Here is a 26,712-nt window from a genome sequence, read left to right on the forward strand (position 1 = left end):
AATGAGGCACAAATTATCAACGAATCAGTATTGCCAACCGAATATTCTGAAATGGATCCGATTCCTGTAACTAAGTTGCGTGTAGTCGTGTTTGACAGAATATTCCAAACAAATATCAACAGAAAAAGCAGATGATCAAAAATATAAGAAGTACCTACTGCTCTTCTGGTAAAGACATATCTCGAAAACAAATCGACTCATTTTGATGAAACGAGTCCTGCAAGTCGTGTCGTGTCGTATAAGCATATAAATAAAATGTTCAGATTCCGTTTTTTTTATTCTATTTGGGAAAATAAACGATTACACAATTCATGTTATGGGCTTAACACTAAAAAATAATATATATATGTATAACCAACCCATTTTCCACAGAGCACTTTTTAAATTATACGAGACAATACAATCATCTTTTTTTAATTTATGGATACTGACACACATATTATTTATCTAGAATACATATAAAAATGAATAGAATTTTATGTAACATGTGGAATGATATATAATTTACTTAAAGTCTAAGTGTTTTAACTTAAAAAGTAGATTACGAAAAAAAACGAATTCATAAGAAATACCTCACGTATTCCACAATTAGGTACCATTGTGGCTACATTTCATTCTCCTGTGACCCATTTTACTTATTTTACTGATCTTTGATGGCAATACAGCGATATTCAGAGTATCCTAAATATATTTTATTAGTCGATAAAGCAATGGAAATTAGGTTACGGAGTATGTGCGTTCTTTTGTTTATCATACGAGAGTTTTGTATGTTGATAGTTTGTCCTTGTGTTATAGAGCTGATTGCTTATAGATTATATTCTTACCTGCTCTGTCGAAAGGGAGTATTGCGTTTGTAGAAGAGAGATGCCACTCTATCTCGTGTAATGAGCTGTCCCGCTTCCACCAGTCTTATTCTTTTAAGCGGAGACGGGGCTGCAGGATTTTGTTTTGCGCTCAGCGCCATCTAGTTTCAAACTAAGCAAAGCTTGTATTATTAGTACAAGACAACTGTTAAATATTTTTATATATTTTTAAATACATATATGTATTTAAGATAAATTACTCCTAGACACAGACCAAATGATCGTGTTTCTCACTCAAACCTTTGTCCCAGTTGGGAGTCGAACGACCAATAGATCAGAAATGGTTATTTTGCGATCTATAGAGCTTTAATTTTTATGAGGTCTATATTTTGTATAGTATTTCCATGTGTAGGTTAATTTTATTAAATCACTCATTACAAGTACATCATACCATAGTCGTAAATAAGTGTTTATTTAAATCCATAAAACTATTTTTAAATGGCTTACAGTGTGGTCATTTTTATGAGTTTTTTAAACTACAACCGTGACTTCAAACCTACAAATATCTCGAAGCTTCGAGCAACGTCAAAATAAATGTAATAAACCCTCTTTAAATCCTCTCTCACTCACTTTTATGGTACCCTTCCTCCATACAACCTCTCCTTCAAACGTTAATTTTATAATTTATTTATTTATTTATTTATTTATTTATTTAATAATCACACTAATCTACCATTACAGGTTACTTAACCTAATGCGGTAGCTAGGACTAAACAAAGGAAAATTATCTATACAATGAAAGTTAAAACGTTTTGTATTATGTATGTTATACTAATAGTTGTGAAACCGAGACACAACACGGCGAAAAGCGGAGTCTCTTCCCGACGCTCGCTATTAGAACAATTATAAGAACCAAAAGTTATATTATTATATTTTTTTTAAACCAAAAGTTACAACCGACATAAAATAGAAACTATTGATGAAATTGATATGGGAATAAACGATAGCTATTTCACGTTAAATGAAAAAAATAATCAGAAAAATTGGATCATTCAGTCTAATCAGTAATTTTTGAGGCAACAAACGCAAAAACGCTTCTTTTTGAAGTTGGTTAAAAGAAGAAGAATGAACAGGGCCCCGATTCTTCTATTTACAACGTCCGATGAATGAATAGCAGTTGGATTAAATTTGAAACTATTCCTAATCACTTAAGCATTTTGCCAATAAAATAATTGGAAGTCAATTGTATTGACCTTGAGTATACCGTCTGATTTTCCAATTATTGTGTAGAAAAATGCTTAAGAGAATAGGAAAATTTCATTCATTCATCGGCCATTGCAAATAGCAATATTGGGGCCCAGACTTTCAAAGTAGAATTTTATTAGAACAGTGAGTGAAATAGCGACGGAAGCTAACAAAATAATGGATTAGTTCCTCTAAACATCTTTAGGAGATACTACATTAAACTAAGTCGAAATTGAAAATAATATGAAACAAGCGTAGGCAAGTCTTATTATCTTTAGCTATTATGGTATCAGGTAATACTGTAAAATTTGTTAAATAATTGAGTAATTATAAACATAAGATTGAGTAACCTGATAAGATAATTTTCTGTTGAGCTTTTCGGAGTCACTATGGAGAATCAAATATTTGTTCTTTTGAATACAACTCCCGCACTAAAGAATGTAATCTTTATGTAGCGAGAAATTAAAAAAAAAACATTCAAGTCACACTCAGACTTAGGACAAACACACAGGTCACACAATTGCTTCTGCACGCGGGGATCGAACCCGCGACACTTCGCGTACGCTTGAAGACTCATCCCACTCGACTAGTCTCATATTACTGATAGATTTAAACGATGGGTTAATTACGTGGTGTTAATTAGCCAAACCGGACAGAATGAAGGTATCTAAGGGAGGCCTTTGCCTTGCAGTGTGACAGTAACGGCTAAACAAAAAAAAATTGCCAAAAATCATCAATACTGAGTAGAGTAACCAAATACATTTGAGTGTTCCAAATTCCCCTCATGTATTTCGGAAACCAGCGACTTCAATCAGCAAACTATTCAGCTCGTTATTCAAAACCATCTGAACAATACTATAGAGATTGCAGCTGAAATACAACCTCCATTTACTAAATTGTTTTCCCGTCCGATATTCTGTAAACAAGTCATCAATTTTTACATTTAAATTTTAGTAATATTTCTGTTTATTGACTGGCCTGTTGGTGTAGTGGTTAGTGACCCTGACTGCTATGCTGAAAATCGTCGGTTTGATTCCCACCCAAGACAAAATATGGTGTGATAAGCACAATTTTTTGTTCTGTGTCTGGGGGTAATTTTTCTATATTATGTATGTATTTAGAAATATTTAAATATGTTTATCAGTTGTCTAGGACTCAAAATACAAGGTTTGCTTAGTTTGAGACTAGACGGCGCTGTGTGAAAGTTATGCAAAATTATTACAATCTATTATTTTTATCCAGGATGCTCTCCTCCATGCTATCAAAGAAGAGTATGTGGAAGCTGTTGAGTTACTTCTGCAGTGGGAGGAAGACAACCATGTGCCAGGGGAGCCCTACGTAAGTGCTATCTCACCATGTAACTTGCCTTTGTAGTTCGTTTGTTACTAGTACTACTGTTTCTCCACCCTTTTTGATAGAGAAGTAGGGTAAATATACTGACTGTCATTTTCCCTAGAATCTTTGAGCTTAAGTGTTTCGTCATGGTCGTTGGTCTTTATTGTTGATCATGGCTTGCAAGATCTGACATCAATATGATAACTATCATCACATCATAAAACACAAGAACCCCTCGTTTATCTAAGAGCGTTGACAATAATTTATTACCATGTAAAATATTGGTGGCGTTCTCAATATTCATGATTGATATTGTCATCTCCCCGATTAAAGGTACTGACAGCAACAAAAGGAACACAATTTGCCATCACATTAACATACGACAAGACTGTTTTTATAGATACAGAGTTAAAAGTTTATGATAAAAGTTTTTTTTCCAAATACCAAAAATCATTCGGAATTTAATCTATTTACAATGTATTCTCGTGATGTTAATCTGATTGTATCTTAATTTTTGTTACTGACCGTACAAAACTAGCTTGACCTCCAGACTATCAAAGAACTAATTTAACAAAGAATAATCTACTGACTTAATTAACTATTTATTACTAGGTACATAATTATAGTGTAGCAAAAGAGCTAATTAGTATAGTGGCTATCTGCCCCAGTTTTGTTAGCAGCAAAGAAACGGAGACCTGAAAATGATGAAATATTCACGCGTGAAATACTTTCGTCAAACACACCTTAGATTAGGACTCGCTATCCCAAAAAGGTGTGGGCGAAAAATGGTTTAGTGTTTGTAATTCAAGATTATTTGTATACAAAGTACCATATTTATGCTGACCTGTTGCAATTTATTTTGGTTAGTTTAGCAATAAGGGTCAGAGTTATACAGTAAATCCAAGATTGATTGTTTAAGGTGATATTGTCAAGGTAGCACAAATTGTTGTCAAAAGATGGCACTGTTAGGTGACGTTTTTTGAATGGCAGTGCTAAGATTTTCTGTCGCTCAACAAGGTAGGGGAGCAATGTTTGGAAAATTAATGAAATTATTTATTCTGTAAATAGGATAGACGTCATTTTTTAAGCAAGCTAGAGTCGACATTTCCTAACTGGCTACCCTGAGAAGAAACGTCGAAACAAACTCGTTGTGAGCAGCAACCATTGTGTATGTTATATGCCGATTAATAAATAGTCCAGTGTTCAAATTAGTCCCCTCTCCAGGACAAACTCGTTCAATAATAATTTTATTTTCCCTACATCCTTCATGGCCAGAGTTGGGAGTCTGTCGACCCATCCTCGGCGACGTTCACTCCAGACATCACGCCGCTCATCCTGGCCGCCCACAGGAACCACTACGAGATCCTCAAGATCCTTCTAGACAGAGGAGCCACGCTGCCAGTGCCCCACGACGTCAAGTAGGTACAGACTCTCCATTCATCAGTATTGATACTAACGCTTTTTGCGAAACATTGGCAAATCGAGCAAATCTATAAGTGATTCAGAATTACCTACATTTACTACTCTACATTAAAACTAAGCATTAATAACTCTCTCACTCTCACTTACGCTCAGTTTCAAGAAAAATATATGGAGATATTCAATAGTAAAAGTCAAAAGATGTTCAATGTTCAATGATTATAAGAGCACAGTCCTTTATCCAGTTGATGATATTGTGTGGTTTAAAGCTATTGCCGTTCAGAAATCCAAGAAATATCAATAATAATATAATTCACTATCCTACATTTACGTATCTCCGATTACATGTTTGTGAGCAAAATACACAAAAATACAGTTCAATACGTGGACAGACCTGACGACAAAGGATTCTTACTTCACATCCACACGACACACATAATACCTCTCTATTCACTCAATCTTTCTCCCTCAGATGCGGTTGTGATGAGTGCGTCAAGTCTTCGAACGAGGATTCTCTCCGTCACTCGCAAGCGCGCATCAACGCCTACCGGGCACTGTCATCACCATCCCTCATCGCTCTATCCTCTGCTGATCCACTCCTGACAGCTTTCCAACTGTCCTGGGAACTTGGCAGGCTGAGCAGAATGGAGACTGAGTTCAGAGTTGAATATAAGGTAAACAGCATACTATTACTGCAATTTTAACAAGTGTAATATATAAATTACGTGGGAAGATGTAGCAGGGTGAAAGAATGGATAGATTTAAGTAGTTTTTTTTATTCGTTACGGACAGGAAATGAAAATAAATTGTAATCAATTGTTATGTGTAAGAGAATAAAAGTAAATCGTGAACTACTTATGAGGGTATTCTAACACTTAAACCGAACTAATAATGACAACATCGAAAGATCGATCGAAAGAGCTTGTGAATTCCGAAGGCTTTAAAATTTTTTTTTCCAAAAAATATGGAAAATAAATTAATTAAAAATAGAGCAGAAAGATTCGAAGCATTTCATAATTTTATCGATATCGATCACTCCGATCTACTAACCAGCGCCTTTTTCAAACCACTATAGGCCTTACGCCAACAATGCCAAGAGTTTGCCACCTCCCTACTGGACCACACGAGGACTTCCAAGGAGTTGGAGATCATGCTGAACTACAACCCCTGGGACGTCGACTGCTGGGAGCCGGGAGAGAGACAAACCCTTGGCAGGCTGAAGCTTGCCATCAAATATAAGCAGAAGATGGTAAGAAGCTAGACTACTTTAGCTACCTTGCCTTTTTGTCAGGCAAGATATGTTTACTCATGAGTATTTAAGTCCAAAATCAGAACCAAAAACCAATTATAGAAATAATTCAACTGGGAACTTATAGAAGGTCAGTATACATATAATGGCCAGCACACATACTCTCTGACCTTTACTGATTCCTAAGTGCTTTTGCCGCGGGAACGGAAACGGCGTAACTGATTTCCCAACAACATTATTGGCCGGTAGAAAATGTTTTATTATAGGGTAGGATTTTTTTATCTGCGCTTGTACCCGTTGGGTATAGGTCACAAGGTAAAATCACCGCGCCACGTGTTGCGGGCTTGATCGTGCGTGGCACAACAATTAGGATCTATGTATGGAGGTTCTGAGTCTGGATGGCTTGTGTATGTGATTTGAATGATTGTAAAAACCGAGGGATCCCTCAAACCTGATTAAAAAGACTTTCTCCGCGCTAAAAAAGGTGGAGAGATACTCTTACCGGCTAAACCAGAGAAATGCTTAACCGTTCCAGTTTTACCTGAAACCACGCGAATTCCTGATAGAAAACCTAACTGCCAGACAACTATAGACGACTTTCCAAAAATTCACAGTTGTTATATTCTTAAAATTAAGACGTACAGAAAAATGTATTGAATATCAACAAAAATATAAATAGATCCCTCTCCAAACATCTATATTTTATAGGTTTCGCTAAAACCTGGTTAACATTATTTTAAAGCTATTGGAACGTGACTTTTGGTAATGTTCTCGAGTTAAGACGATTGGATGTAGAACTAATCAACAAGTGGAACGGTTTGGTGTATTATAGGAGAGTAGAAATAGCAAATGCATTCACTTCAAAGATTTCTGAAACTCAAGAAATCCAAAAATGCCTATTGGTGATATGGCCTAGTAAGACACCTTGTCAAGCCTCTTTTTGTCAAATAAGTAATAAATATTCCCTCCTACTACTTATAAACGGGAGAAATGGAAAAATCTCTTTATTTTATATTGTTATACAAATAGCAGAAACTTTCATAAATTATTTTCATAAAAAGAAAAAAAAATGGTCAAAGAAGTTTGATAACTTACTAAAATTAATTTTTTTTTAATAAATAATAATAAATAAAAATAAATCTGATGCTTATTTATTATAACGGCATGAGAAATACATATTCACACCTGTCGTGCTATTACTTACGGTGTTTAAGATGATGGACAGGTGGTGTTGAGTAAAATTTCAATTTTCCCTTTTTTGGATACAGAATCCTAGTAACGGAACCCGTCACTAAGGCTGCACTGTCAGTCTGTAACTTTACATATTTTAGCACATCTGATGAACCGCAAAATTGCACCTATAAGAGATTGCATCAATTAACTTTTAACATCTCTTTCGCATTTTATTTCCCAGTACTCAAAGAGATGTTGTTTTGACATACTTTTCACTCACGCGTCGCATAACTCACTTCAAACTAAAATATCCCTGAAACGGAACTCTTTCATCATTGGAATAACATCTCTATATTTAGGTTGGTCGTCACTTTGCGATTCCGGGAATTTTTCGGCAAATTACTATTTTGTTTTCACGCTTTAACCTAGGAACTTATTCTGCCACAGTAATTTTCTCTTGCAATCAGACTTGATTGAAAATATTCGTAGCATGTTTTGTCATTCCATGTTCAATAGAGAAAACTAAATTGTCATCGGATGTTTTCGTATCTTTACTGATTTTATGAACAGGTACATCGTTTGTGAATTTGAGACGGTGTATGTATGTACACGAAAAGCTAATCAAATTTTAAAAATTCATTTGAAAAAAATATTTTTTTTTTGTTCTTCTCCCGCACTAAGGAATTTCAGCTTTCTATGACGGTTCCACAAAGACACCTAGACTCAGAAGAAGCATTCGACCACACAGAATGCTCATTCAAACCGTTGATCAAAACTAGCTCATCGCCCACTGTGGGTATTCGTGGTGATCTATACCACGCCACCCGGCTATTCGTCCAGTCTAAATGTCTTATGGTTTTCATATAAATAGAAAACATTGTCCCAGTCTGCTGTTAAACATCGTTGATAATTCTTACTAGACAACGGGTCAAGTAAACTAAATAAAAGTGTATACACTTTTTTTAACCTGTCGTAAAAACTTTGATTTAAAATCCGACTTGCTCGTTTCCCAATACAGCAATTTACAATGAGATCACTCAATCTCGAACTGTTTAGACTATATCTCAAATGTTAGGATAAAAGAAAATTTAAACGTACTATTAATAGGTTTGTTTGTTTATTCTTTTAATGATTGTGTTTGTGTTTCGTTGTTTTATGGGTTTAGAGAACGAATAGAGATCTTTCTAGATATTCAGATTGCTGCAACATCGGTCTATGAGAGTAAGAGACCTGTGTTTGGTTACACACTTGTGCACTATATTTACCCTGCGCAGTTGGCTGGTATCTTGTGACATTGGCCACAGTGGCTGACAAAGGTCATTAATTTAGCAATTATTATTAGCTTTAAGTTTAAGTTTTTTTTGGTCCAGGTTTTCCGCAATTTTTCGTTAATTTTCCGAAACCATTTGAGGTTCAATTACTAAAAATGACATTCAGGCACTGAGCCGCTTGTTGTTGTATATGAATCTGTACAAATAATACTGGATAGAGCGAAACATGCTAAACCATACTTGATTTTTAAACAAGATTCTATATTTTAAATAATTGTTCATATTTAATAATCAGATTTTTGCTACATGTCTTAAAAAAATTAATGCGTTTATTTTCTCGTATATGTGACTCAGGTAGTTTGGATTCAGTTAAAGATATATAATAAGATTTTGTTTGCAGTTTGTGGCCCATCCAAATGTACAGCAGTTACTGGGAGCGATATGGTATGAAGGTCTGCCGGGGTTCAAGAGAAAAAACATCGTTGGACAATGCATACAGGTATACCTACATGTGACGCTTAAAATATTTCTTCTTTAACGAAAAATAGAATAACAAATAGTATTTGTACAAAAAATGACAGACAATGCGGAAGGCAGTATTTAAAAACTGATTTTCGTGATAGAATATTGAATTTCTCGCAAAAAATGGTTATTTAATGAAATTTTAATGAACCAATAAGATTTGGAAGAATTCTGTCACCGTTTAAAAATATTTTTATCGTCAATCCTCCTTATAACTTTTAGAAAAATCTTTTATGTTGTTATAGGTGGCGAAATTAGGCGTAATGTTCCCAGTTTACTGCACAATTTACATGCTTGCCCCGAACTCCGAATACGGCAGGTTTATGAAGAAACCATTCGTCAAATTCATCTGCCACAGTTCCTCATACATGCTGTTTCTTAGTAAGTATACATTATATTGGTAACCTCTATCATAAATCGCAGGAGTGGGTCAACTAAACTCGATAATATTTGAAAACCGTTTTAATGCAAACGACTTTTACACCAAGAAATATAGCAGTGATGAATCATTCAAGTCGCATGTATAAGAAAGACCACACAAATACTTCCTTATATCTAACCGCTAACACTGGTCATGTGGAACTAACAAGTTAAGAGTTTGTAAATACCAATAAAAGTAAGGCGTTTGAAGTGTTTACTCTTGAATGTGCCAATGCGATGTAACTTCGACTAGATTATGGCACGAACGAATTCGGAAAGAAGGGACCATGTTACTTAATCATTTAATTCTTTATTATTGAAACAAGTAATTAAAACCTAGAGTCGGACACCCAAGATGTCACTTAAATACAGTTACTTTGTTAATTGGCAGTAATGGAGTCAATGACACATCTCATTACATAGAAAATATAAGCAAAGAATTCTACCACAAACTTCTAACATCGAATAAAATTTTAAAGTTCTTAAAAAGGATAAATGAATCATTGGGTATTCGCGAAATATAAAGTGCCGAGCATACGCTCGCGTGAATTTAAATGGCAGCTGAGTAATAAAATTATTTATATTTCGACTATTGAAAATAGTGTCTGTAAAGACTTTACAATTGATTAGTCCTAGTTCGCAGCACTACGCATTGGGATTACTCATAGATCTCGATCGTATATATCTACGTCTATGTCTAGATATCCATCTATCTAATCTAATCACAACTAAAAAATCGCTTCACTTTTGGCATCTAAACGGGGTACGGTTAAGCTGCACAGAAATACTGATTCTGAAAAACATAGTTTTTTATAGAAGCGACATTTAATCTGAGATATATAGGGGATTTTAAAGATCTAAATAAGTCGATCGATTACGTATTTTTTCCTACAATTTTGTAGACTATGGGTTGAAATAGCATGTGACGTCACTAACCAGTGTCCTTTCTAATAACAAATAACTTATCTTGCCACAATTCTAAACGGTTCACCACCTTTTAAAATCATCAGCACTTCTTAAACCTCCATGATTATTTTAATTAATACGGGAGTCTTTTAAAAAATACTCTCTTTTATTATGTCAATTAATCCTTGTGTCGCAAGGGATTTCACGAAATTTCAAGTTAATGAAACACCCAGACACATTCGTGGATCACACAGATGCATGTCCTACGTGATGAGATAGAGATCGAATGATGGATCTAACAAGCCTGTTTCACGTTGCGGCCCCTGGGTTGGCTTGGGGACCTTATACCACTTGACTGAAACATCGGTTTTCAAATCAATATGATTGTTTTTTTTATTGTCATAAACCCCGTTATGATATTCCACAAGCTGCGGTATTATGCCAACGTGTTATATCCAATATTCAAATAAAGTGGTATTATTAGAATATGAAACAATATCAAGTAAATAAATATGATGAAAATTGAAACTTGACACGGGTTTTGACAGACGTGTAGGAAACCCCGTTTACTTGTCAATGAACGAAATCCGTTATTTAAATAATAATACATAGTAAGTTGTATTTGTGCACATAAAAACAAATATACAACGATACAACACTACAGATAAAACAACACAGCAACCGTTTGAACATAATAAGTACGTATGTTTATATGTTAGTTAAAATACAAGTCATTTTAACTTTACTTATATTTGTGTTTGCTCGTGGCTAAGCTATAACCGCAGAAGTGAAACGATCACAGGTTAAGCTATGCTTGACGCGGTTGGTCCGTAGATGGGTGACCATCTTTGTCATAACGAGTTCCTCCGTGTTTCGGAAGGCACGTTAAATTGTGGGTTCCGTCTGTTATTCTTACATCTTTGACAGTCGTTACAGGTAGTCAGAAGCTTGAAAAGTCTGACAACCAGTCTAACCAAGGGGTATCGTGTCGCCTAGGTAACTGGGTTGAGGAGGTCAGATAGGCAGTCGCTCCTTGTAAAACACTGGTACTTAGCTGAAACCGGTTAGACTGGTAGCCGACCCCAACACAGTTGGGAAAAGGCTAGGCCAATGATTATATTTGTGTTGCCAACTAAGCCTAAGTTAGCTGCCTATTAAGAAAAAAATTGCAACAGCTAGCAATTTCTTTTCTGTATCCCGCTTGCAATAGAGGGAATTTTAATATATTTTCATGCTCCCCCTTTTACTATTTCTGATTAATTTCGTTGCGGGTTCAAAGACAGTTAATCGTTTTCTCTGGGTCACACCGAGCTTAAATGAGTCGTAAATTTTCTTTGGTTTCATAACAGATGCTGGCATATAGGAGTTGCAATGACGGGCATACTATGGGCCCGTACCAAAAAAAAAAAGAGCATTGAAAAAAAAATATTTCCTATTAGACACCCATATAATTAGATGTTGCCAGCTACTCCGACCGCTACGAATCGAATATAAACTGTCTTATGTGTAAATCTATCTGTGTACAAAATTCGGTCCAAACCCGTCCAGTGATTTTTGCGTGAAAGAGTAACAAACACCCATTTATCCAAACAAACTTGTACGTTTGTAATAGTAGGATTCTCGAAGAGATATCATTACCGTATACTCAAAATATTTCTAAAACATTTTTTCCTCCAACATGTTTGATATTCAAAATAACATGTTACCTCCTACGCTGACAATTACATTCGTTTTAGTATATTTATATCTCCACTTTGCTCGATAAAACATACCTGTCCAGACATGTATTGTTTTAAGTGTACAGTCAAATTTGTGGTTTTTTTGCGACATGTCGCGATCCAAGAATCCTTGCTTTGAGTCAGGGTGTCTGTATTTAAGACTTGAATGTCAATGAAATCCCCCGCGATAGAAAGATTAAATTTCTTTGTTTTTTTACCATTTATATTTAATACAAGAAAAACTGTTTAGGTAAAGTTTCGTTATCTTATAAAACCGCATTTGCGCATTCAAATATATACTTTCCCCAAATAGCACGGGCACTATAGTATAGTCTACTCTGATATAAACTGTTCCGAATGGTAAACTGGTAATTAGTTTGTAATGGTAAGTTTTTGTATGTATTTTCCCCTGAAAAAATATTAAAATGCGAGTTTTTTCATTGTTTCAATAATTCTATGACACTGTAGAATCGGAAAGTAAAAATTGTGCCTAACCTTTTTTGGTCAATCAACGTTGAATCAACGCCTTTCAAAAGAAGCATCTACTTCTAACGGTGACTGTCCAACTAGTGAATGCTATTAGCCTGTTATAGTCCTCCTTATCAAAAGCTCGACGGCTGTTCCGTCGAGCTCTATCCTAGCTATCCCATCCTCTCCGTGGTGTTTCTTAATCATGACTTTTTTTGCTACCAACTTTTATTTTTCTAACAAGTGTAGGTAAATACGTATACCGGGCAAAAACAAAAGGAGGATACGATTTATGTTGACATGAAGCTTTACTTATCTTTCTGATCTTGTGAAGGTCCAACGTGAGACACATGGACATTAACACACAGATCTTTCTTTAGTTTTTCCTGTTGTAACGCGGAAAAGATTACAATCAAGTAATCAAGTAATCAATAATTCTGATATAAATCAAGGAAATCATGCGGTTTTCACGTAATGTTAAGTCATGCAACACAAAAAGGCAAATAGTTCAAAAGTTTGGGACATTGAAGGGAAATAGATTCGCTTACCCAAAATAAAAAGCTTCAAAAAATGGCCTTACAATGGCATAAAAAAAATGTGTTTTGCTCACGACTTTTAGAAATTCAATTATAATATATTTAGTGGGTTCTTAGGTTTACGAATGTTAGACATTGAAATGAAACTTCTTTTACGGATCCGTAAAAGTAGTTAGTAGTAGACCTATAAACAACGTTCACAAAAAGTTCTGCAAACATAACTCAAAATTAAATTACCCTGCATAAAGTAAAACGTACACATAACTTATTTTTATGTATTTCGTGTGTTTGACGTGAACTACAGATCTATAACGATAAAATAAATTGAGTCCCCAAAATCAACTACAGGCGAAAAAATCACCTAGCTCACGGCGTGATGGCGATTTCAGATTCCAACATTTGAAACACAGGTTTCTTCAGGGCGTTTTCCTTGACTATTTATCCGTGGTGTCTTAAAACAATTAAAAACTTTAAACAGTGACATTTTGATTATTATTAGGTATTTTATTTATTTATTAAAAAGGTACATGATAAAAAAATAATCTGGTGCAATGTCCAACAAAACTATCGACATAGTTTGTCTGTTGGATCTTGTTAAACATTTCTTACACATAGATATCTAGGTATGTAAATACATGAGTATAGTATAGGTATAGTATATAACATTAATGTGTTAGATAGATATTTTTTATTTTTTTCCTAAACTTATTCTTTTTCATTTTCTTCTCTGATATCGCCTGGTAAATTGTTCAATGTACATATATGGAACACGCTTTTTTAGATTGAACCTGCTTCTCGTGCTCAAGGCTACTACAACATTTATAAATTAATTCAATCATTCAATAAATTATTCTTCCCTTTTCAAATCATCACCACCACTCGTTTTTATTAGTACTAGCTTTTCGACCGGCTTCGCCCGCGTCGAGGTTGGTTATATCGCGTTTCCAAGAGAACTCTTCAAAAGTCCGGGATAAAAACTATCATATGTTCTATCTCAAGGTCAACTCTATCTCTGTACCAAATTTTATCATTAAAATCAGTCCAGTGGTTTAGACATGAAAGCGTAACAGACAGAGTTACTTTCGTATTTATTATTAGTAGGGATTTCTAACCCCCTTATTTCGTTTCAGCTCTTCTATCATTAGCATCTCAGAGAGCAGACTACTTAGTTTTGGAGTGGTCTGGTATCACTTGGCTGCAAGAGCTGGTGGACCATTGGAAGGAGAGGGAGCGAGGGTCCCTACCCAGCATCATAGAATTCAGCGTCATCATCTACATAGCAAGTAAATTTGCGCTTGTTGGCATGCTTTTAATCTCTATGCTGTAATTATCTTGCGTGAAAAGCCTAACAATTGCTTCGAGTTATTGTAAATTATACATTGAAATAATGTTGGAGGTCATTTAAACAAGATACGAAAATTTAAAAAAAATTAAAATTTCAAACGGATTCGTTTGGGAGATATAATGCGACATACAGATAGTCAGCCAAACAAACAAACACTTAGCTTATAACCTTTTTGCGTCAAGGGTTCCAAAAACAAAATGGCTTGCAAAGGCTTCTAAAATAACTTGCTTATCTTTTTAAAGGACCTAAAAACGATTTTTATATCAAATGCTTTGAAATAAACTTCAACATTTTTAGCTCATTGCTTTAACATTGAAATCGAATTCAGCTTTTTTTTCTTTCCCTCTTTATGTCAATTTTTGCATGTAAATCTTATCAAGCAACTTTCAAACTTTTTCTTAACCTTCCAACCTCTTTCTGAACAAAATTCTAAAATTCTTTCTCATCGAAACTATTTATGCTTTAGGTTTAATCTGGGCAGAGATAAGATCGCTCTGGACCGGGGGTATTACGGAGTACATCAGTGATCTGTGGAACATTGTGGATTTCATCACCAATGTGTTCTACATCGCTTGGATCAGCTTACGGTTCTCGTCTTGGTATATTGTTCAGGTAAGTATTTAAGTGGGAACTTCGGGCAAATGTATCTTTCACTCATTATTACATCTTATCGAAATCCTTTATTATGGCATATTCTCCAATTTTAATTAAAGTTTTGTTGCAAATAATGCTTTCATTGTAACACGATAAGTAACGAAAAAGTCTCTGCCGAGAGCCGAGGAAAACCGGTCTCAAATACGCCACATTTTTTTTTGCAAATATGCAAATTTGTAACAAAAGGCTGAACAATTTTTGTTTTACAGCGTGACAATAACAATGGCATGGATCCATGGTATGCTCGCGAACAATGGGACTCCTACGATCCCATGCTCCTGTCTGAAGGAGCCTTCGCAGCTGGCATGATCTTCTCGTTCCTAAAGCTGGTCCATATCTTCTCCATCAATCCATATCTTGGGCCACTACAGGTGTCATTAGGAAGAATGATTCTCGATATCCTGAAGTTCTTCTTCGTTTATATGCTTGTGTTATTTGCTTTTGGATGTGGTAAGATATAGTTTTAATGATAAAATATAAATTTGTGTGTTCTTTTAATGCCTCTAATTAAAGATGTCATAACAGTCTTGATGTTGGCCGGCAATTTGTGTTTTTTGGTTTGAAATTGGACTATAAACAACAAACCTCCACTTTGCAATGGATACCATGATTTGTTAACGAGAATTTAATTTTACTAGCTGTTGTTTTTTCTAGGTTTAAATCAACTGATGTGGTATTACGCTGAACTGGAAAAGAACAAGTGTTATCATCTCCCAAATGGTATACCGGACTTCGACAATCAAGAAAGGGCTTGTACAATATGGCGACGATATGCAAAGTAAGTTTACACTTTTTAATTAGAAACAAAATCTAGCATTTACGTATATTCTTTTTTTTTTTAATTCTGCCATCTTCTTATTACTTCTCTAGGGAGAGGTCTCTAGGATCTTTCACTTCAAAATGGGTTACAAATAAAGAAAAAATACCTAAAATTATTATAAAAATGCGTTCAGCTTAAACTAATTGCTATAAATTTTTCAGCTTATTCGAAACATCACAATCCCTGTTCTGGGCGTCATTTGGGCTTGTTGACTTGACAACCTTCGAGCTGACCGGCATCAAGAGCTTCACCAGGTTCTGGGCTCTCCTGACCTTCGGGTCTTACTCAGTGATCAATATTATCGTCCTCCTAAACATGCTGATTGCCATGATGTCTAACTCTTATCAAATTATTTCGGTAAGTCTTTTAAAACACAAACACAAACTTCAAGAAGTGATAAATCTGCCCGAATATAATACTGACAGTAGTAAAAAGTCGCCATTGATTAATAAGCTTTATCACTGTAACCGCACAGCAATATCGGATGTATGATGAGATGAAAAAAGGGCTGAATGACTTTTCGATTCGGGACCATTCGGAACGTCAGTTGCGTGACTCATTAGACCGAATTAAGGTGTCATTACTTTTAAGCGGACATCTGATGATGATCGAAGTGTTGTGTGTGTTTGTTACTCTTGTAGAAATATGCAGATTTTTCATGCTCCTCTTAATCTCTTAATTTCTTGTATCCACCATACCTCTAGGAAAGATCAGACACCGAGTGGAAGTTCGCCCGCAGCAACTTGTGGATGTCCTACTTCGAAGATGGGGATACTGTTCCCCCTCCATTCAACATCATCCCCACTCCCAAACACTTCATGTGCTGGATGAAGAGGTGCTTCTCCAACAGGGACCGAGGATCTATTATTGTAAGGATACTTCTATTTTATAAGTTTGTCAAAAACTTAATTTTGTCAAAACCAAAATATATGGCATTAATCGAATCAAACCACCAGTTTACTTTCCTTAAAAGGTCTGTACAAACTCTGCACAAGTTAATTATTAATTAATACTTTTACTCGTTATGCGAGGAGCTCGTGGCTAAGCTATAACCGCATAAGTGATTCGATCACAGGTTAAGCTATGCTTGACGCGGTTGGTCCGTAGATGGGTGACCATCTTTGTCATAACGAGTTCCTCCGTGTTTCGGAAGGCACGTTGAATTGTGGGTCCCGGCTGTTATTCCTACATCTTAGACAGTCGTCACAGGTAGTCAGAAGCTTGAAAAAGTCTGACAGCCAGTCTAACCAAGGGGTATCGTGTTGCCCAGGTAACTGGGTTAAGGAGGTCAGATAGGCAGTCGCTCCTTGTAAAACACTGGTACTTAGCTAAATCCGGTTGGACTGGTAGCCGAATCCAACATAGTTGGGAAAAGGCTAGGCCAATGACTTTTACTCGTTATGCAAGAACTATCTGGACTTTAAACAAGCCAGCGAAAGCAGCGTTCTAAAAAATACATGTAAAAGTGATGCTATATCCCTCTTACATCATAAATGATTTCATTTAAACTTTCCGACATATACACTAATCAGTTTTCCTTCAGAACAAATCTCGTGAGAAAGCCCGCCAAGAGCATGAAGCGGTCATGAGAGTCTTAGTACGAAGGTACGTGACAGCTGAGCAGAGGGCCAGAGACGAGGTCGGAGTGACCGAAGATGACGTCATGGAGATCAGACAGGACATCTCTACGCTGCGATACGAGCTGATCGATATACTGCATAACAATGGGATGAAGACGCCGAGGGTTAGCATGCAGGATGCCACTGGTGAGTCCAGACGAAAAAGTACGGGTAAAAGTTGTTTATAACATGGTACTCTACGGATAGTCGAGTGGTATAGATGCCCATCCCACGGATTGTATCAGGTTCGATCATAGGATAGGACAAGCATTTGTGTGATCCTCGAAAACAGAATCGTAGAAAACCTTAATATATAATATTATCTCATGGTTGGTCTTTGGCTCGCTTTGCAATCATCAAATTCAATCAGATTTGCCACAACTGAATATTTTTAATATCTTGACCTTAATAACGTGGGAAATAGGACAAAAACTCACTTACCCAAAACATGTTTGTTGCAGTGGCTGGAAAGAAAGGCAAAGTAATGGAGAGGAGGATTCTGAAAGATTTCCACATCGGTATAGTGGAGGGCATCATAAAAGACGTTATATCTAAAGAGAACAAGCCCAAAGACGTGTTCAGTCAGATCGCTAAGGCTATTGTGAGGAGAGGAAGCACTGACAGGTACCTACTTCTCCATTTAAATTTATAACACAATGTTTGGTAACCTAAATGGTAAATTTAATTGGATTTTGAGGCAGTTTCAATAAACAACAAATAAATAATAGTGGACGGTTTATACAGTTTTCGTACAATACTAAAACATCAATATAAAATAATCTACAACTTTTTTTTCTGAACTGAATTCATGTATCATAAATAAAAATACCAAAAAAATTATAGACCTCCCATACAATAATTAAAAGCAGACAGCATCATTTAAGATTGTAACGATAAAAGTAATTATTTAATCACCATACTTTTTGACCATTAAAACCACATCAACTGATCATAAACTTGTTATCCCTACAGCAAAAAGCGCGACTGGAACGCTTTAGTCCGAACCAACACAGCCCGCAAGGATCCCATCGGTACTACAGCTGAAGCGGAGACACGACGCAGCCGCCAGTCACTCCGGGCACACATTCTGGAAAACATGGCGTCCAGGACTATCGACCCGCAGAAACTGTTAGGTAAGGACTAAGAACATTGGAACATGGTTAATTATATAAAGGGCAGTTGATAAATGTGGACTTTTGCCTATATGTGATGAAACTGCCCTCTGGGTGTTATCATTCTGCGGTGCTTCTTGAAATAATATCAGGGTCTAGTCCATCCAAATGTTGTCTGTAATAGATCGGATTTAGCGATAAGATCGCCCATTGTGGCACCATGTTACTGTTTATTTGTATCCAATCCTGAACTTATGTGGTGCAATAAAGAATATTCTTTTGTATTCTATTAATATTACTAATACCAAAAAAAAAATATTGCGTGGATTTTGAGATTTGCTCAAAAATAATCAATATTTTCAAATTGTCTGTCAGTGTCCCATTGTTAGATGTAAATATCGATTTTACCTTCACCTTTTCAGATTTTTGCTAACTTTTTCTTAAAGCCTACAACACAAAACGGTACAATACAACTTGTCAAGAATTGCTTGTAACAAAAACCTCTTTTTCAGAATACAACCCGCATCTAGCAGCTGTGTCTCCATGCACGAGGGTAGCGTACGCCAAGTTCATGAGAAGCAAGATCAAGTCAGACTTCAACGAGAGAGAGAAGCAAGGAAGAAGGTTGTCCGAGTTCAGTCTGGAAGACGAGGTGTTTGAAGCCCCGAAGAAAAGAGAAAGTTGTAGACGATGCAGTAGTAAGTAAAACAGGAGAAGTAGATAGAGGAAAAGGAGTATCTTAAAAAATCTATTCGATAGATGTTCTGTGATGATGTGATGATGAAGGAGTTAATATTTTAACCGGTGACCACTACATGTAACATAGTGTAGGTTTGATTTTGGCATATGAGTAAATGTTAGGCCTTTTTTCCAAATAATTTTACTGTTTATTTTTAATATAGTGATATGCACTTATCTGAATTAGAAAAAAACAAATATATAAAAAATATACGCTACGAATGAGATTACTAAAACAACGTTGACAAAATATTAATTGATATATGATGATGACCCAATCAAAAATTAATCAAAATGTCTATTTTCCCAAACGTGGAAGCCGATAATTAGCAATCAAATATGAAATGCATAGGTTTATTGAATCCAATCGTGATAGGATTGAATTAACTACAATCAATTTTAGTTTCATCGTTTACGTCACAATTTGTAACAGAATATTCTAGTTTTGAGTTTAGCATTACAATGAAAAAATAGGTCAAATTTAAATTGAAGCCCAGTTACTATTTCATCAAACTATTATTATATCTCTAACTAGAGACGGTTGAATTACGTGGACTCTGACTAGAAAAGGTTCATGATTAGATCCTTCATCATCATCATCATCATCATCATCGTGATATTATACAATAACACTTTCAAAAATCAAAGCAAAATACTGCTGGGTCAATGTAACCCACGGAAAATGGTTACGGTAATAGTCCACTATCAAAGTTCCCCAGTCACCGGGCATAATGATAGACCATTTGCCTAATGAAATGGACACCATAGTTTCATTTTAAAGGGAGTTGCATACTGGTTTAAGTTAATGGGGGGTTAGTTATTTTGAACTCCAGTTTGCTACGGATGAGTAAATTAGTTAAGTTTCGGGTCAGTAATTTTAATCATTAACTTCTTTTATCTGGTATGCGATTTAGCGGTATGGAGTTAATAAGATTACTATTTTCTTCGGTTCGTAATTTGAAAAAAGATTTGGAAACCTTTTGTTCCGTAACAATATTTTATTTTATGCATTCATAAATAATATCGAACATGCCATGTGGATATTCTGTGAATTGCCACAAATATAATTAATATAAAAAGTTGTATCTTTTTATTATATTAGAAGAATTTTAATAGACTGGCTCCATTTCCTTCCGATTATAACTTAACCTAATTGCTCTAGGGTTGATTTTATTGTAAAATTGATATCCATTCCCAAATATAAATAAATTCCAGCATCCACTCAGAAATAGGTAAAAGGAACTAACTTTAATATTTTCTCCATCAGCTCGATCATTCCGCAGCAGAACTCCAATCCCGGAGACATCGGATGATGAAGGCCTGGACGAAAATGAAATACAAGTGGAAGCAGATGTTGAGGACAAAGGTATGATATATTACATCTGTATATCAAGTACCTACAACTTACTTCTAGTATAATCGGGTTTGCCCGTTTTTGCGTTATTTTCGGGGTAAGTTAAATCGTAAGGAATCAAGATTGAAATATCCTTGAAGAAATATTCTAAGTGGAGATTAATAGACGTTGAGCCTTAAAATTTGTTTGTAACAGGTATTGTATCCAATATCTATTTTATTGTAAAAAGAAAATGAATCTTAATAAATATCGACAAGATACAAAAATCTGGTTTAGTTAATATATTTTTTTTTTATTTTTTTTTTTCTTAAGAGCCCAACCATCCATTGCCTTATGATGTATTTCTTATATGTAATATTCTGAATTACAGCCTGAACAAAAAAACGTCATCGCGATGCCAAATCCTCGCAGCCAAAGATGAGGGTTAGGTAAAAATAAATGTTGTCTGGAGTTATTTAACCATACTAAAACTACTAACTACAAAATTACTTAGTGAAAACTAAAACTGTTTATCTAACCTACTATGCAAAGGCCTCCTCGAAATCCTTAGCCACTTGGAACCGCGCAATTCCATTTTAGCCTTTTTACCAACGTCAGTAATCCCAGTTTTGAAACGGGTGCTGTTAAAACTTAATAACTAACATTTTTCTTTCGGTGACATAAACTGATAACATGTTTTATACTTATTTCATTTACACCACAATAAGTCTTTTTATATCATTTTCAAGCAACTAGCTTAATCCAATGAAATGCGATTTTAAAAAAACTTTCAATCTCACCGAATGACTTCAGATCCCAGATTGTCTCATCAAAATACTTATAAAAAAGTACATGTTTTTTTTTCTCATCTGGCTCAGCTACATAAAGTCAGTCTTCATATTGTTATAATTCCGAAGGAATGAGGAAAATGTTTAAACTAAACATTGTTATTGGATGCTTCCCTCTGATGTTCATTATGTTATTACAGACTTCAATTATATAATTCGACCTCCATTAAATGTGATACGACTTATTGTTTTGGTTTTGAAACAATGAATTATTCAATAAACCGAGGAATAATTTGAAGGGATGAACGATGATCTTAAGAGTTCGACCTTTGCTAAAGTAGCCAAAGATTATTAACACAATAACTATTTTTAAACCTGTATAAGAAAAATTAACATTATTAAAAAAAACCTCCTCAAACTTTGATTCAAGACAAGAGGAATTACTTACGCCTTTTTTATTTTCGTTTGTCCGAGAATGTACTTGGGCAGAGCCTGAAGTTACCCGCTTCGTAACTTGCTAATTTGATGCAATAAACAAAGAATACAAAACCTTCTTAAAACACTAACTTCACCCCAAAAATCAGACCGCTTTAACCACCATATCTGCCTAAACAGTTTCAGAAGGCGGATCAGAACAAACCAGACCTCTGAAATCATCCTCCCAGGAGCCATCTGAGCCAAGCACTCCAGCCTTCGACCCCGCCGACGGCAGCCGGCTACCACCACCCGCGGAGTTCCAATCAACAGACCACGTCATCACCATTGAGCCGGACACACCAACCAAAACGCTATGCATGACGGAAGAAGAGGATACGAACCTCCAGAAACCGATAACACCGACTCCAAGCGTCCATTCTCAGTCCGAGCAGATTCTGTCAGCTTCCAGTCTAGAAGCCCAGTATAAAACGATGACTACAGAGCCCCCTAGCGTCGTTGTGACTCCTGAAGTCAGTGAACCAGCAAAATCTCCTAGGAAACCACCCCCAGCTCCAAGATCCGCAAGAGTCACTCCTGCTCCGTCACCAACACCAAGCTATGGACGGGATAGAGGCAAATCTACTGTCACTGGCAAAATTGTTTCTGGATGGCTGTAAACTCTTGAGGAGTCTTCAAAGAGTCCACTTGAAATAAATGTTCTAGTCGTTTAGACGTAGGAATGTGGGCTGACCTTGAACGAATCGACGTATTAGTGAGATATGCTAATGATAGAGCAATAACTAGATTTTATGGAATTAATATCATAGTACTTTATTCTTTTGGGCCATGGCTTAGGGTTTAAAGTATCATAATTGTAAGGCATATCTTGAAAATCATATCATCTTTCAGCAATTTAAATACCTTGTTTTGCAGAATCTCTATTTAGAATGACTTTATAATTGATTTAAATTACATCCCGATTTCTATTAGTCGACAACCTAACCTTATTTTCGCATCATGGCCCAAAAGAATACAAGTAATTCTAATTATTAAATTACGAATAAGTAGTAGCAAATGGCCTTATATATTTAATAAAAAATAGTAATTGTAATTTCCCCTTAACGATTTAAACCAAAAATCAAATACAAAACTAGCAAAAACTTCTTACGACATTTGTGACCTAGACCAGACAACACAAAAAGTACTCTCAAATTTAACATTTTACATTACCCTCCTTTTATGCAGTCGGTATCAGACATCATGCCACCTTTCAAGAGGAGAAAAGGCAAAAACAATTGAAACACAAAATTGTGGAGAGTACATAAATAATCAATTTATTTAAGGAGTAGACAATTTTATGACAACTTCAATCAAATATTTTGATAAGGTTTTTTTTTATTCCGATATTGTCCACTAAATTGTTGTTATTATATAGGCATAGTATAAAAATGTTCTAGATATAATAAGAGAAGAAATAGATCCATCTGATATATATTTTTAAACATGAAATAAAGTTAAATAGACCTTCATATAAAACGAAAGTACCTATCCCTTAATTTAAAAATGACTTTTTTCAGGTGCCTTATTGTTATAAAAGGAAATAAAGTAGTAAATTAAAATAATGATATTAATTACTGTTTTAGCAGAAAAAAAAATCATTTTTACTGTATTCTGAACTTGCCAAGTTAATCTAGAATTATTCGATTATAAAATTTTGGATGTAAAATTTATCTATATTCCAACTATTCAAATAGAATTCTGATCAATTATTTAGCCTGGATTCCAAACTGTTTATCCACGTGTGTCTGCAATGTTCATAAAGTATTTAACAATAATATTTATCAATTAACTCAATTCAGCAATTACTTTATATTATTTTAAAGCACACTTACAAAAACTGGAACACAATTATATAACGTAGTTTGTTGACGTATTGCTAAGATTATGTTTTAGTTAATAAAAGAAATTAAACGTTTGGTTTACGTTTGGCACTATTTTATTAGAATCCCGACCGTTCTTTGTCAAGATTACACGGCGGCCAATAAAAGATCAAATGAAATCTCGTCGTGGTACAAAAGGTAAGAAATGGGCGATTTTATAACAGAAATTTAAAGCTCTTATTAGTCTTTTTTGTGAATGGTTAAAGTATGGATAGGGTTTTTAGGTCAGTAGGACATCTAAATAGCAGAATGTAGAAGTAATAGAACCTCTATGAGGCACATAAAAAAATGAAAAAACGAGCTAGTATGAGGCGCATACAGAAATGAATGAACAAAATTGAAATCGTCTTTTTTTAAGTATCGGGTTACTTTTATTTCACCTTCGGATTTGACAAATCTAAAGAGCCTTTTAACCTGCGGAAATCATGGTCCTAGGGCACACTATTATAAGGTATGCTTTAATCTATGCCCCTCTCTTCGCTCTATTCAATGGCTCAAAGTTTAAAAAATAAGAAATGTTCGTTATAGGCTACAGTTACAATCTTAATGCTGGTTAAAATATGAAAGTATCTATGTTAATTTACTGTCAGGATTTAAAATCGATTAATCATTCGAAGTTTTTCTCCAGGACTCTTAAAAAAGCGACTGGACCTTTATCCATGTTTACGCATATTTATCGGGATTGCCTGACTAGTTGCATCATTATAATGAATAGTTCTCACGATAGTTACTATAAAAAAATATGTTATATCGCTGTCAGTCGCCCCACGTTCATTCACTAGGGACCCCAACAAACAAGGCTCTAGTTTGCGAAAAAATCCGTTTGTAATAGCACACCGTATTGACGTGAAGGTATGTCATACTAATTTAGATGTTTATACTCATTCCACTCTAATAAACGCTAAAAATACTTAGTGTAGTATCACTGATACTAAGATGACAGACTATCTGAAAACATTTTTCTAACTTCATTAAATTTCTACGGCATATTACTAATGCTAAATTATTAATTAATAGAGTATGGATGTTTTAAAAAGTCACTTAGGGCATCTGCCTGCAGTAGGATCGAACCTACATACAAATTCATGCATAGCAGGGCAAATTTTACCTTTTTTATAATATGGCGTGTCTTCTCATTATAGAGAAGGGCAATGCCCGACATAACGACTGAAGTTATTATTATCTATTATTCAAAATATAAGTTGTTTTCCCTGACTTTTATAAAGGGCTGATTCTGTTAGTGAAAAATGCGTTTTGACATCAAAGCGTATTGTTACATTACCATATTGTAACAGATTAAAAACACAAAGACCCCTGACCTTATCCTACGTAACATTAAAAATAATTCACTTACATGATATCCTTCGTATTTTGTTTTATCCGCATAAAACAAACACATGTCAGAGTCACTGACTTAAATGTTTCCGTTTAAATTATTAACGTTATACTTTGATACATATTTTGTTGTTCCGACTACGTTCAAGAGCAAGTAGGATTCGCCACACTAAGGGTTCCATAGAAATAAGCTAAAGAAAAATAAGTCAGTTGGTGGCAAAATAAATTTGAGGGAAGGTACCTCATTTTTATTTGTCGCCCTCTACCTAAGATATTTCTACAATCGATAACTTTTTACAAAAAAAACACACAAATATGTAAATGACATTTCGTTTCATTTGATTACGTGACTTTGCCCTGTCATCTATACAAAAATTCAAACGGAGCCTTAAAAAGTACTTGTTAAATAACATGTAAATACATTATGTGTACAACTTTTATCTGTATATCATCATTCCCCTGCCCTTATCCCAATTATTTTATTTGGGGTCACGAAAAATGATTCGTTTTGTGTCTGGGTGTAATGCATAATGTATGTTTTTAAGTATGTATCAGTTGTCTAGTAGCCACTCATAATACAAACTGCTTAGTGTGAGACTAGATGACGTTGTGTGAAAAGTTTTGGAATCTATACATATAATAAAATTGTAGAAAAGTGAAAACTGTACATTGAATATTAAAAAAAAAGAATAATTGCGGGGTGGTCTACGAACGATTCCGATGCCGAAAATATGATTTTTAGAATTTTTGTCTGTTTGTCTGTTTGTCTGTATGTATGTCCGGAAAGATCTCGGAAAGTACTGGATAGATTTGATTCAAATTTTCAGAGAATGTCAACAAGAGGTCCGGTCTACATACTTTTTACTTATTATCTCGCTTTTCGTTACAGGGGGTGAGCAGGAGCCTTTTATATCTATAAACAAATATCAAATTATCTCATAAACTACTGAATATATTTCGTTCAAATTTTGCATGAACCTTGTCGTATACATGATACAACAAATATACAAAAACCATAACGCTACTATGCAAGGAGCATGAGCAGTAAGGTTTTAAATTTTTGGACTCACCCGTAACATAGTGTAATACAATTATGAGGTGTATTTTCACCCCATTGAGTAGTAGGCAGCACGGTCATCAGTTTACACAAAAAAGACATCACGCTATTTATCTTAAGACTTTTGGCAGAGCAATAATAGGATTTTCGAAAATAAATAATATTCACAAAATTAGTCATTTTATTCTCTTTCAAGTCTATATGGCCTACCGCGACTATTTCACAAGTAAAATAAAAGAAACATAAACTAATACGTCTTTTTATGCAATTGTAATCGGTACATTCTTGAAAGAAAGGAACTTAAATTATTTTTATTTTTATTGATGTACTAAAATTACTCAAGTTCAAATGTGGAATGCCGTAATATGATTTTGTATTTATTTACGATAGGTGTATATAATACTTATGTTTTTAGCTCGGTTTCAAGATTAAAACATTCGTAGTGACTCTCAACCCAAAGTTGCATGTAGTTCACTTTGACCTCATCTA

At 34.9% G+C, this 26,712-nt stretch overlaps 1 protein-coding gene across 1 annotated transcript in view; it reads left to right on the forward strand.

The window, feature by feature from the left end:
- LOC113500048 (transient receptor potential protein) overlaps positions 1 to 22,685 on the forward strand; it is a 41,614-nt gene extending 18,929 nt beyond the window's left edge. Inside the window, exons 5-22 of the mRNA XM_026880708.1 lie at positions 3,291 to 3,386; positions 4,659 to 4,801; positions 5,275 to 5,476; positions 5,878 to 6,051; positions 8,896 to 8,994; positions 9,263 to 9,398; positions 14,196 to 14,348; positions 14,877 to 15,022; positions 15,274 to 15,514; positions 15,719 to 15,842; positions 16,046 to 16,241; positions 16,589 to 16,753; positions 17,428 to 17,650; positions 17,965 to 18,127; positions 18,476 to 18,636; positions 19,128 to 19,313; positions 20,621 to 20,719; positions 22,090 to 22,685. Of these exons, the coding sequence (XP_026736509.1) occupies positions 3,291 to 3,386; positions 4,659 to 4,801; positions 5,275 to 5,476; positions 5,878 to 6,051; positions 8,896 to 8,994; positions 9,263 to 9,398; positions 14,196 to 14,348; positions 14,877 to 15,022; positions 15,274 to 15,514; positions 15,719 to 15,842; positions 16,046 to 16,241; positions 16,589 to 16,753; positions 17,428 to 17,650; positions 17,965 to 18,127; positions 18,476 to 18,636; positions 19,128 to 19,313; positions 20,621 to 20,719; positions 22,090 to 22,568 (3,186 nt within the window). The 3' untranslated portion in view covers positions 22,569 to 22,685. The remainder of the gene's footprint in view (positions 1 to 3,290; positions 3,387 to 4,658; positions 4,802 to 5,274; positions 5,477 to 5,877; positions 6,052 to 8,895; positions 8,995 to 9,262; positions 9,399 to 14,195; positions 14,349 to 14,876; positions 15,023 to 15,273; positions 15,515 to 15,718; positions 15,843 to 16,045; positions 16,242 to 16,588; positions 16,754 to 17,427; positions 17,651 to 17,964; positions 18,128 to 18,475; positions 18,637 to 19,127; positions 19,314 to 20,620; positions 20,720 to 22,089) is intronic.
- Positions 22,686 to 26,712: the final 4,027 nt, after the last annotated feature.

This window comes from Trichoplusia ni, chromosome 13 (assembly GCF_003590095.1).
Source record: "Trichoplusia ni isolate ovarian cell line Hi5 chromosome 13, tn1, whole genome shotgun sequence".
Lineage (NCBI taxonomy): Eukaryota > Metazoa > Arthropoda > Insecta > Lepidoptera > Noctuidae > Trichoplusia > Trichoplusia ni.